Below are 13,674 nucleotides of genomic sequence, written 5' to 3'. Positions count from 1 at the left end.
ATTCCTAAGATACGATCGAAGTGGTCTGGAATAAACATTCTCTCATTACAGTAGGCCTATTTGAGTTGAGAGGTATAATTTCTGTCTTGGCACTGTTCGTAACATGAGCCTGTGCTGGCTGGCTGTCGGGTTCTTGTCCGTCAATGGGCCATGGCACCAGACTCTCCTAGACAGACCATTTCTCCCCAGGGCCAGTTTGAAACAGAACCAGCTGCACAGCTCACTAAGGCTAGCTGAGATCAGCCACAAGGCCCCCTAGTTTCTGCCAGATGGATGATAAGACTGATTCAGGGTCAGCTGTAGCCAGCTTTCAGGTGTGTCATTCAGACAGATGGAGAAGACAGTGAGATATAACGTGAGGCTAAAGGATCACTAGGTCCCTCAGGCAAGAATTCTGAATCAGTGTAAGCTAATTGGGTTTATTTTCTGGGTATTACATTTTCATTTTGTTGTTAAGAAGTAGCTGCATTGGGGTGGATACTAAGCCTAACCTTGTGCCTAAGTGGTCGATTGCACTTTAAAGTATAAAAGCTTTTCTAAATTCCAGATATGGGCGATGACATCACAAAGCCTAATACTATAAACCTGCACTTGATATGATAAATACAGTGAAAACTGGATATCCCAAACACGGGCAACGAGAAATGGGAGGAAGTCTAATTTTATGTATTTATGTATTGGTACTTTGCTATGACTAGAAAGTGGAACAGGCTTGGTCTTATCCTCAAATGCCCTAGTATGGCAGATGACGTTGATGCAATGCATGGTAGTGGAACAACAGTTTAACTATATACTGTCGCCCTCTGGTGGACTAAAGCATTAATTAGAAAGCAATTAGCAATACATGATTATCTGACCAGGCGCACAACCATCATTTGATTTTACACGGAAAGCAAAAACAATCATTAAAATAGATAACAGCTGATATCTTTTAGATATTAAAATGGTAAATTAATCTCAACACATCACACTCATAAGGGCATATTGGTTGTTATTGCACATCAGGTGGAGTGACCCTAGCAGACCAGTGTTTTGTTTTCAACATGAGTTTACATTAACGTTGTAGTCAGGGATTGAATTGGGATATCCTATAGGAGCTGACCCCAGAACCACTAAGTCTGAGTGCCAGTCTGTTGATGCCATCAGGCCAACTCCTTGTCACACTCATTGTCATGCATACATGTTAGGCTTGACTGACAGCAATGGAGTAGGCACAAACAGATCTGGGACCAGGCTAAGAATCCCTAGCTTTTTCATCCTTAACTTAATTAGTTCATTAACCACTAACTAAAGGTGGAGGGGAACTCCCTTCCACTCCTGTTCCACTCCTCTAAGCAAACCCAAGGGAACATAGACCATAGGCTGCTGTGTCAGTTTGTCCTCTTTAAGGGTTAAAGGTTTTTAATTACACGACCATGATAACGTGACAGAAAAATGTTTCCTTTCAGATGTAGAGAGAGAGCGAGCAATATTTTCTCTCTGCAGCAAAACAGTCAACTCGTTACCATGGTTCCCAAGGTGGAAGGGACAGGCTGATGCGCATAGCAACCAGAACAGAAGAGCAGAGAGAAACTCACTGCGAGGCTTATACTAACCTCTCATATCGACTTGTGTACACATATCACAGTACATTTATCTATTGACAGAGCTATTGAGAAAAAGTCAGGGCTAGACGTGTTGTGTCCACCTGAGTGATGGCCTCTGTATACTTTGAAGTCATCCATCCTCGAAGCTGCAGGACTGGGTTCAAATAGAATTTGTTTTCTTTCAAATACTGTCAGCGATTGATTGAGCCTGCCTGGAGTGCTAAATGGACAGGGTTTGCACTTTGGGGACTATTCCATTGGTTCCATTGCGCCAGACAAGCTCAATCAAGCGCAAGTAAAACAAAACAAATGCTGTTGGAGACAGTACTTAAAATAGTCCATGTTAAAAAAAAACTAGAATTCTAAGTCCTTATTTAGCTGTACAGATCTTTAAACAGCACAGCTGGATAAGGCTTCCTTTTAAGTTGGGACAACAAAGTGTGTTGTTATTACTCTAATATGGCTTTTGAACACAGGTGAGACAAAACTACAGTGAAATCACACAGCTAAACTGGTTGTCTTGTGACAACAATAAATAACTGTGGCGGATAATGTTGGTGATTATGATGGATGCCCTGCCCACCACAATCAACTGTTCATTCTGTTTTGACTCCAGATAAATGCAACAGCTTGGGACTGTTGTGGTAGAGTGCACTCAATCAAATGTGTAATTGAATTGAAAATTGTAAAACTGCACTTATCGGGAGTTAGTTGACTGCATTCACAAACTTATCGGGCTCACCGTGACTATCAACCCGACTTACTACGTAGTGGAGAACTAGAAACTGACCAGTTGGTAAGGGGGTATGGACAAGGAAATCCATGTTCAGGACTGATACAGCTCTTCACTGCTCATAGAGAAAAGCATTATGCATTAGCTGAGGTACATTAGTGAAAGCAATAAAAAGTCGAGTGTTGCAAAATTCCAGTAACATTCCCAAAATTCTCAGCTTTTCCAGAAATCCTGGTTGGAAGATTCCTGGAATCAGGAAGGAAGAAGCCGAAATGCTGGGAGTCTTACAACTGGGAGTTCTGGAAAACCTAGGAATTATGGGAAAGTTACAGACATGATTCAATCCCTTAGAAAGACAGACTAAAACAAGAAAGACAAAACAGGCAGAATTACACACAAACAACACAAACGCTACCAACTGATCTCTCACACAGACACAACAATCAGAACTACACACAAACCAGTCAGAATTACTCTGACACAGATGCCACAAGCTTCCCAGAAGCGCAGAGGCAAAGCAGCTACCATGCAAGCACAGGTCGGGGAGGAGGTGGAAGACAAACTAAATTAAAGAGATGTATGTAGTGTTAGGGGAAGTTGGAGAAGAAGATGTATGGAGTGGTAACTGAATTTGAGATCACAAACGTGTAAAAAGACAGATGATGTGATTCCAGGTCTAACATTTATTAGATCTAATCAAGCACAGATACAGAATTAATCGTTATGATCATCTACAACAGGCATCTACAGAGAGAGAGGATATTTCCAGACAGTGTGACACGCAATTCAACAATGATACCGTTCATTTCAAAAGGACCTCTATCATTACTGTTTTTTTCATCAAGGACTCTATAATTACCAACATCTTGTGAAGAAACTGGTTCAGTTTTCCTTCTATGTATTACCAGGAAAAAATCTGAGCAAAATTGTTGAATTGCATTAGAGAATGGGATGAAAGTAAATACAGCTTTTCGGTTTAAAAAAAGTACAGGCAGGTAAGAACAATCATGATCATCTTTAAAAAAAACAATAACGCTTTGGTTACGTTTTATCTTGTCTGTAGCTATGTACTGGGTTTAGGACCGTACTCCAATTATACATTCATAATGCCGGCATTGAGCATTTTATTGACATGAAAGGCCGTGACTCATTGAAATCTATTCCAGGGTCTCTATTTGAATCAATCAATCAAACAATTCACACTTGCATGGTAATTCTAGCTCACTACAATTGGTTGCTGTCAAATTATAGTATGTCTATTTTTCATGTATTGTAATGACAATTGTCATGTTGAGTATTACAGCATTACAATATGTAGGCATTATGAAACAAGTTTTTATCCATCTGCATCCTCATATAACCTCTGTGGTACAACAATATGAAACTTTCTAAGATTTACTTTCACCTCAAGTCTCAGTTAAATTGTAAAACCCATCAGTTCAGTGGTGTGTGAATATAAATGTCATTCATTTCAAATATATACATCACTATTTACAATTGAGCGGAACTTACTATTGAAAGTGACCACATAAACAACGCTATCTATGTTCATTAGAAAATATTCAAAGGGGTAAAAATGACTGGGGTACTACTGAGAGAGAATACATTTTCAGTTGTAAATAAAGTGCATTGAAGTCAGTATAAAAGGAGTTGTCGTTGGAGGTCAGGTCACACTCAGACAATCACACACACACACAAACACATACACGCACACACACACCAACACACTTATGCATAGTCACACTGGGGAAATACCTGAGCTTGACTGGCCATTCCCACCACCATCATGGAAGGAGTTGGCGCATGGCGAAGGAGGGAGGAAGTTGCCCTCGTGGGACAGCAGCGCAGGGGCCAACAAGGTGCTGTTGGGGCTGGTGATGTCTCCCTCGCCCACCAGGGTCAGGTCAGCGTGGGTGTCTTCCTCCAGTGTCCTGAGGGCCGGGCCTCTAGACTCTGAGGGGCGGGAGATGGGTGAGAGGGACGCGCTGAAGGGGGGACGGGGAGGCGGGGTGGGGGTAGAAGCGCCCGGCGCCCCGCAGCTGGATGGGGGTGTCCGTTGGTGCTGCTGAGGGAGGAGTCCAGGCTCTCAGAGCGCAGGCTGGCGTTGAGGGGGCCGCGGGCAGGGGCACCGCCAACCCCATTCTCCCTGCCAGCCCCCTGGCCCTGTTTGATGGAGGTGGGTGTGGAGCAGGCCATGTCTAGCGAGGCAGTGGAGGGGGGGCCGGAGGTTAACCGCAGGAAGTCAGGTAACTCCAGGTCCTCTTTGTTCAGGAGGCCTCTCTGGGCATTTCTCCGGTTGCTCTGCGCCCGGCTCAGGAGCTCAAAGAATTCTAAAGAGAGAGAAAGCAGTAGTGTTACTTCATATTCCTTTAACTAGGGTTGTAGTCCGTGACGGGGAGAACCATGGGGCGGAGCACAATTGGCCCAGCGTCGTCCAGGTTAGGTGAGGGTTTGGCCGCCCGGGATGTCGTTGTACCATTGCGCACTAGCGACTCCTGTGGTGGGCCGGGCGCAGTGCACGCTGACAAGGTAGCCAGGTGTACGTGTTTTCTCCAACACATTGGTGCGGCTGGCTTCCGGGTTAAGTGGGCATTGTGTCAAGAAGCAGTGCGGCTTGGTTTGGTTGTGTTTCGGAGGATGCACGGCTCTCGACCTTCGCCTCTCCCAAGGGAGTTGCAGTGATGAGACACGACTGTAACTACCAATTGGACACCACGAAATTGGGGAGAAAAAAGGGGTATAAAAAAAGAGGGGAAAAATATATATATAATAATATGGTTGCAAAATTCAAGTAACTTTCCCCCCAAAAAAAATTCCAGAAAGGAAAGTTACCATCATTTTCCAACCCTATCTAAAACCCTCACAAAGAACAAGAAAATAGGTCAAATAAAAAGGGGATTAGATCATTTAACGTGCACAGTACACAGTCCCAAGCTGCACTGACAGATAACCATGAAGGTTGAAGGCTTCTTTTACAGCTGGTGTTAGTGACGCGGCGAAGCAAAGCTCAGAGAAGCAACAGAACGTTAGAAAGAGAGGGGGATTTACCTTCAGCTTCATCTATATTAATCTTTTTCGGCTTTCCCTTTTCCGCAGGGAGCGACGGATCTGGTCCGCTTGCCTTTCCTGACGACCTGTCATCTCCCTGCAGACGCAACAATAACAACGCACTCCATTAAGGGGGTGAGGGAGGAGGTTGTGCATGCCCTGTACTAACACCACTACAACACATCCTGGGCAGATTGACTTAAGTGTTCGCACCTGTGCCCTGTTATTAACTATAGGAAACACAAAAAACAACCATAAAACACGAGCGTGTGGTCTCTTTGATGCTTGTTGTTTCTTTTTACGCTTCTTTTATGCTCAGTAAATCAGATGAATGTAATATCCCTAGGAGACAAGGTCGGATCGCAACTACAAAGGTGACCTGGATGCTGAACTATAAAGTGGGAGGTCAGCCGGGGTTCAAGGCAGCTACAGCCAGAATTTAAGGAAGAAACAACATGACAAAGAGCCAGGAACAAAGTAGAGTAGAGCACTTGAGCAATTATTATGTGACATTAAATTGTTAAGAAGCAGCATAGCAGGGGAGTTACAGCACATTTAGAAATTCAAGGATACTTGAGAAAGTGAAAACAGGAATAAAAGGAGGATGATGGTGGTCTCCTTACTGTTGCAGAAAGACTCTTGGTGGTCAATGATGGTGGATGTGCTTTCAAGGAGCCTGACTTGGACTTAGAGTCTATAGAGAGAAAAAAACAACAGTGAGGTAAATAGGAGCCGATGAATCATCCCACATGTCCTCCATCACTCTGATATCTTTGTTTATCACTGGAAGTCAGTGGGGACAAAACAGGACATTGATTACAAGAGCTGTTTGAATTCCTGGAAACAGACAGGCTGAAGCACAAGTCCAACATTGGAGGATTTCTTGGATTTCTCAAGCCACTATCTTGGTGGCTGTTTGGGGGGTTTGAGTGTTTGTGCTGTATAGCCAACTAATGTTTGTTCGTTTGTAATGCCAAATCAATGACCATAGGACTTGGCAAGACAAACAGATCTGGGATCAGGCTAGGTCACTGTAGGCGTTATCTCTGAGATGGAATGTTGGCTTACTTCATTATCTGTCTATCATCTGCGTTTTAGTGCATGTTTTGGTGTTCGGTGTGATGGGCTTACCTTTCCCTGAGGCAACAGGGTCTGCTCTCTCCAATACCACACGCAGGCCGTCCAGACTGGATATGGGCGCCCCCAGGTCTAGGGGCTCTGTTTCTCCACTCTGTCAAAACACAACACAAAGTTTTAGCAGTCGTCATGCTCATAGGGGGCACATGGCCCCTCAGATTTGTGCTGTTTATATACACGATATATACACAAAAGTATGTGGACACCTGTTCAAATGAGTAGATTCGGCTATTTCGGCCACACCCATTGCTGGCAGGTGTATAAAATCGAGTACACCGACATGCAATCTCCATAGACAAACATAGTCAGTAGAATGGCCTTACTGAAGAGCTCAGTGACTTTCAACTTGGCATCGTCATAGGGCACCACCTTTCCAACAAGTCAGTTCGGCAAATTTATGCCCTGCTAGAGCTGTCCTGGTCAACTGTACGGGCTGTTATTGGGAAGGAGCGACAGCGGCTCAGTTGCGAAGTGGTGGCCACAAAACTTCACAGAACTGGACAGTCGAGTGCTGAAAATCGTCTGTCCTCTATTGCAACACTCACTACCGAGTTCCAAAATGCCTCTGGAAGCAACGTCAGCACAATAACTGATCGTCAGGAGCTTCATGAAATGGGTTTCCATGGCCGACCAGCAGCAAACAAGCCTAAGATCACCATGCACAATGCCAAGCATCAGCTGAAGTGGTGTAAAGCTTGGACTCTGGAGCAGTGGAAACGCGTTCTCTGAAGTGATGAATCACGCTTCACCATCTGGCATTCCAACGGACTAATCTGGGTTTGGTGGATGCCAGGAGAATGCTACTTGCCCCAATGCATAGTGCCAACTTTAAAGTAGGAATAATGGTCTGGGGATGTTTTTCATGGTTTGGGCTAGGTCCCTTTGTTCCAGTGAAGGGAAATCTTAATGCTACAGCATACAATGAAGAATGACATTCTAGACGATTCTATGCTTTCAACTTTGTGGCAACAGTTTGTGGAATGCCCTTTCCTGTTTCAGCATGACAATGCCCCCATAACACAAAGTCAGGTCCATACAGAAATGGTTTGTCAAAATTGGTGTGGAAGAACGTGACTGGCCTGCACAGAGCCCTGACCTCAACCCCATCGGACACCTTTGGGATAAATTGGAATGGCCACTGCGAGCCAGGCCTAATCCCCCAACATCAGTGCCCAACCTCACTAATGCTCTTGTGGCTAAATAGAAGCAAGTCCCGGCAACAATGTTCCAACATCTTGTGGAATGTCTTCCCAGAAGAGTGGAGGCTGCAAAAGGGGGACCAATTCCATATTAATGCTAATGAAATGAAATGTCTACATACATTTAGTCATGTAGTGTATATATATATATATATATATATATATATATATATATATATATATTTTTTTTTTTTTTTCTGTAATACTACTAGCCACTTGGCAAATTTATGGAGTTGACTTTAGCTAGCCCAAATATGTTTGCAATCTCCCAACATCATAACTAGCTACCAAGAAGCCATTTCAGGCTATCAATCAAGTTAGAGTATCTAGCTTGTCTATCTTAGCTGGCATGCCTGCTGGTAAGGTTGGTAGACTTTAGAAAAGCAAGCAATATCTAAATGCACTCCTTTCTATCTTTTGCCCAGATTTGAGCAGAGAAGCATATTTAGTTTCTTTAAAAAAATAACCACTAGTCAGGATGATAGAGACAGCTGAAGAGGTATGCTTAGCTATGCAGAAAAATATACATATTTTTTACATAGTATTAAGCATAATGATTATGGCTCTAGATTGCAGGAAAAAGCTGACCATATCCGGACTACCCCCAGCCATCCTCACATACTAGGTGCACGACGTTCCTGTGTTTTAGCATGTTAGTTTGCAAGCATTTTAGCCTATTAGCATGTTTCCATCGATTTCATCACATGACCATGATGCCTTATTGACATGTCAGACAAGCAAGTTGCTACTTTAGCGTATCGTCACAACTTCTGTGTACTATCATTAACTGTGTCAGATATGGATGCCTTCGCTCCATTTAGACTGTGGCTTTGAGCTTACTGTGTAATCAGTAACAAATGTAGGTATAGGCGACATGGGCAGCCGCCCAGGGCGGCACGGGGCGCCCACACAATTTTTGGGGAATGATGACATTTGAAGGTGTCCCACTCAGAAGTACGAGATGGGGAGGGGCAGGTTGACCACAGGTCTCCCCACTGGAAGCCCGAGGTAGGGGGAGCAGGGGAATCTATCAAATAGCACACCTCTAACGTTGTACAGTACTGATGCAATTAGTACAATCAGTCACACTACGAAAAGCTACCAAATAAACCACAATTCCTTCATAATACTGTGAATATATAGTTTCACAGACATATTGTTGCATTTTTTCTGGTTTGTGCAAAATCATTAAGAATAATATAAAATCAGTCTGCACACCACCAAGGTGAATTGGTTTAGTCTTGACTCTTAGTTGACAGTGTTGGGGGATGGGTAATGTATTGATGCTCGAGTGTCAAATCAACACAAATTTGTTTGTGTCTTTGTTACTTCTTTTTGATATTTATGAGTCTTATTTTTGTATATATATTTGTATATATTTTTATATTTATATAGTTTGAAATGTTATGATTATTTTTGTATTTCCAAATGTCTGAATAAAAATTACAGTTAGTGCAGGATGGTGTTTTTTTTTTTTTGGGGGGGGGGGGGGGCTAGAACCGCCACTGTGTGTAATAGTAGGGTAATGCTTGGAAAACCACCTCAGGACCAAAATAAACCAACTAACTGGCAAGGATTTGGAAGAGAAGGGAGTCCTTCTACTCCCCTTCACCCTGCATGGTTTTAGGAGTGTCGTCATTCATAATTATAGCCCTCTCTCTTTGTATCTTCAGAGGCCGTTTGAGTCAGAATGAGCCAACTACCCAGCAACATTTGAAGAAGATGCGGTTCCTTCCCTCTTCCAAGCCAATGAGACTCCACCCAGTGACATTGTCATCTGTTACATGCTCTACAGAAGATTGGTTGGACACACAGCTGCAAACAGAAAATATTGAGGCGACCCAGCCAGTCACCGACATACTATTTTGGCCACCAGATCCTTGAGGTGGAGGCCGTATTTCGCCACGACGGGACGCAGGACTTCGGTGACGGGTTTGGTGGGTTTGGCCTTCAAACCTACGGAGCGATTAATGGGTACCAGGTCCAACCTAAAAATAGAGGGAAAATAAATATGCAGATACTTTCTATAACACGATCATATGATTTTCTTCAGATTCTACTGGGAGGAATGCAGGTGCAAAGAGTTATTTTAAAGTTCACATTGTTAAATAAAAATGGGGGGAATGAGAGAGAGAAAGAGAGAGAGATGTGGAGAGATGTGGAGACAAAGATGTAGGGAAGTAGAGATGCATATTGTACCTGAATAGAGTGCGCTTTTCCATTCTGAGGTTCCGTGCACTGAGGGTCATGCAGTCTTGGTCCAGCACCAAAGGCTAAAAAGAATAAAAACAACATGAAAACCTACTTACAAAGCCATGAAGCGATGCCTTACTAAAACAATAATGTATGGCATTAAGCAGACGCTTCTATCCAAAGTGACTTACAATCATGTAAGTCACATGATGTATTAAGTGGAACTAACCACTTAATACATCAATGGATCTGCATTATTTCACTCTAAATCGGCTTTTCTTAAAGTATGGGTCGCGACCCACCTGTTAATGCGGTGTGTCAGAGGAAATTTATAATTATTTCATTAATTACTGGAATTGATTTGGCCAAGTGCATCTGCGCTCTCTGTTCAGGGCGGTCTCTGCTCAGTTTGGCAGCTGCTCAGTTTGGCAGCTGCACAAGTTTACCGGTTTACCGGATCTTTTTCTGCAGTTTCTTGAAGATCACTCAGTGACCCACAAGCTGCAGCACTGTTGTTCCTGCCACTAACTTGATATTCCCACTCGCCATCATTCACCCCGTCATGAAATGGACTCATGCTAGCCACAAGTTCTGACTGAGCTCAATCGTCATGAAACACATATACAGCTATGAGTTTCTCTGTCTTTCATACAAACTTATAACAAGGAGTCCCCACAATGTGTTTTGTGTGTGGAAGTGCGTAGTAATGAGTCTCTCATAATGAAGAAATTAATAAAACGACACATCCTGACCAAACATCCACAGCAGGATGGTAAACCCAGGGAGTTCTTTCAGAACAGGGCTTAATGCTTCAGGAAACAGTGCTTCAATGTGGAAAAGTAAGTCAACTAGCAAGGCATTGTTGTCATTTTATAACAGGTGATGATAAGCAGAAATAAGGGAGTACTCTCTCTCTCATGGTAGTAGATGTGAGTTTCTCTTTCAAACAATCCCCTGGCCTTGTAACGTTACACAGCTAATAGCTAACGTTAGCCAAAGCAAGCTAGCTACTGATAGTGCAACCCTAGTAACAATACAGATGAAGATGAAACATTATCAGGCCTACTGTACATTTTACTGTAGAAATGATTGTTGAAAACAAGTCTAGGCTGTAACTGTTGCTGTAAAAATACAATTCATCATTTTTATTCAGAACGGGAATAAACTGATTGAAGCAAGATGCCTTTTGAGGCAAACACTCACACATTTCGGGGTTGCTCATCAACAGCAGGAAGCGGTCAACTGCCTGACTGAGAAAGCAGTAGATGTTCTGGTCCAGTTTGGCACCACATACCTATGCGAGTCAGGTTTCTCAACTCTGACATACTTAAAAAACAAGTACAGAAAGAGTTTCAAGGCTGAGCATGACCTCAGTGTTGTACTGTCAAAAACAGAGCCCAGAATAGACATGCTTGTTGAAAACTTCAACCAGCCACACACCTCTCATTAGGACTGTGTGTATGTGTGTGTTTTCTGGTCTACATCTGTGTGATGTGATCAATCAGTTTATTCCAGTTCAGAATAAAAAATATGTATTGTATTTTAACAGCAACAGTTCCAGCCTAGACTTTCTTTCAACAATAATTTCAACAGTAAGATGTACAGTAGGCCTGATCATTTTTCTTCGGTACTGTTACTTACGACTGCACTATCAAAAAGCCTGTGTGTGTGTTCTGTTATTCATCTGTGTGATGTGATCAGTCAGTTTATTCCAGTTCAGAATTGAAATGATTTATTGTATTTTAACAGCAACAGTTCCAACCTAGAAAGATACGCAGGAGAGTTTTTAATGGGGGAAAATAAACATGAATATATTTTTAGATGGATATTTCATTTCATTGTTATTTGTTTTTGTCTATATTGCATTTGTTTTAGGCATAAGGGCAATGAAATGTACTGATATGTATATATAGTTGCATATTTTCCTAAGCTTGGGTCCCAGGAAAAACACAGAATTTCTAATTTGGGTCCCAGGCTGAAAAAGTTTCAGAACCCCTGCTCTACATCCACATTGAGATGCACAGTAAGGGAAACAGTAACTGTGCTGGGAACCATCGTGAGTTTGACTCCTCACCTTCTCTCCTCCCACCAGGAAGAGGTCTACGGCAGCCATGTTGATGCGGAGGCTCTGACAGAGGTCCCGGAGAACCTCCCTGATGGTGGCCCCCGGCCGCAGGGTCACAGAGGAACACGAGCCGTCCGGCAGGGTCATGCTGCAGATCTTGGAGCACTCCCTTACCCTCTCCCACACCGGCACCGAGTGACGATTGTCCCCCTGCATGGGAATACCATGACAAACCATAGTCAGAGATGATAAAACTCAACGGAAGCAAGAGAAAATACCAAGAGCTAAAACAGCAACCACAACAGTGTCTCTATGTTTTGTATGTAGTGTTTGATGTTCGACCAGCCTGCAAACCAAATTTCCCTGTGGGATAATAAAAACAAAATTGAACGTCTGAACCTTGAAATGAAACCCCTTCAACTCATGTAACATACAGTATAACACCTGTAACCATCCAGACAAAGGTATACCCAAATCCCTTGTCAAGCAAAATTTCTGCAAACATGCCACAGTCAGGATCTGTGTAACTGATGCTCCTACTACAGAACTATCTTGGTTCCGTGTTGCCATGGTGACCTGGCCTGGCCTTGCAGCAGGATCTTACCTCTGTTTTGCCCGTTGAACAGGAAGTGGCCAGCTCCAGACTAGCACCCGAGGACAAGGAACCCTGTGATTCCCTCCGACCGTTGCTGCCCCAGGAATCTACCCAACAGAGGAGGGACAGTGAGGCCACAGTTAGGATACAACTCATTCCACAATTAATATCCATGCATCATCACACGACAACTACACATAAAACTCACTGACTTCTAAACTTGAAATATTGTTAATCATCAGGTATCTGATGGAAGGGCCACAGGAGGAATGTATATGTTTGCGGTCACTGACAAGGGTGGAGAGCTTTAGATTAGTGAGGAATGGGGGCTGAGGTCGGGTCAGGTCACATTAAGGGAGAAGGAACAGTTTATTACCAACATCACTTAACTTCCTGCCTATCAATAACAAATGTAAAGCACACAATGCAGTGCTGTGTATTGTCCGACCAAAGACCTACCACCATAATGCATGACAGAAAGCTTTATGTCAATATTGAAATCCTACACAAGAAGTTTCCTCTCGTGGGGAAAGGTATTTGAATTGAATACATAGGATTAACTCCTTATGACTTATTCTATGACTGAGAGTTGCTCACCAATGTTGATTTCTCCAATGTCCTTTTTCTTGGGTCCCTTCCCAAAGCTCCGGTTCCGGGACCAAGAGAAGAAGATGCCCCGTTTCTTATGCTCATCGTGCTCGTCTCCGGATTCCTCGGTCAGTGACCTCCCTGCCTTCTGATTCCTGGCCTCCTATTGTACAACAAAACAACCAGTTCAAACAACCTGTGTAACACCTGGATTGATACATGAGTGCATACCGTAGAAAGCCATTTGCCATGGAAAATATCTAGCAGCAGAAAATGTTTTCCAATGGAAATAGAGTTTCTTATTGGACAAGTTCATGTAGTGCCTCCTTGTTTTGGTCCGTTTTCTTCCGTTTGGTACCTTGTGAATACGACCCTGATGTTTTGAAGACGAACAAACTAACAAACACAACAAATTGGCTACAACACAAAATATGCATCTCACAGGCGAGTTACACAATCACCTAAAGTGGTTACTAAGACAATACCAGATGCCCTTTTGGCTGTTATGGTTACTATGGTACAGGGCGGGT

The 13,674-nt window shown here is 43.2% G+C and overlaps 1 protein-coding gene across 1 annotated transcript in view; it reads right to left on the bottom strand.

Moving 5' to 3' along the window:
* Positions 1-13,674, bottom strand: part of LOC135510649 (regulator of G-protein signaling 12-like) — a 68,220-nt gene that overhangs the window by 12,786 nt on the left and 41,760 nt on the right. Inside the window, 10 exon segments of the mRNA XM_064931737.1 lie at positions 4,075-4,311; positions 4,314-4,649; positions 5,368-5,464; positions 5,991-6,061; positions 6,499-6,598; positions 9,565-9,691; positions 9,903-9,976; positions 11,971-12,171; positions 12,566-12,663; positions 13,154-13,307. Coding sequence (XP_064787809.1) covers positions 4,075-4,311; positions 4,314-4,649; positions 5,368-5,464; positions 5,991-6,061; positions 6,499-6,598; positions 9,565-9,691; positions 9,903-9,976; positions 11,971-12,171; positions 12,566-12,663; positions 13,154-13,307 — 1,495 coding nt within the window.

This window comes from Oncorhynchus masou, chromosome 23 (assembly GCF_036934945.1).
Source record: "Oncorhynchus masou masou isolate Uvic2021 chromosome 23, UVic_Omas_1.1, whole genome shotgun sequence".
Lineage (NCBI taxonomy): Eukaryota > Metazoa > Chordata > Actinopteri > Salmoniformes > Salmonidae > Oncorhynchus > Oncorhynchus masou.
The sequence above is the reverse complement of the archived record's forward strand: the minus strand, read 5'-3'. Positions and strand labels throughout refer to the sequence as shown.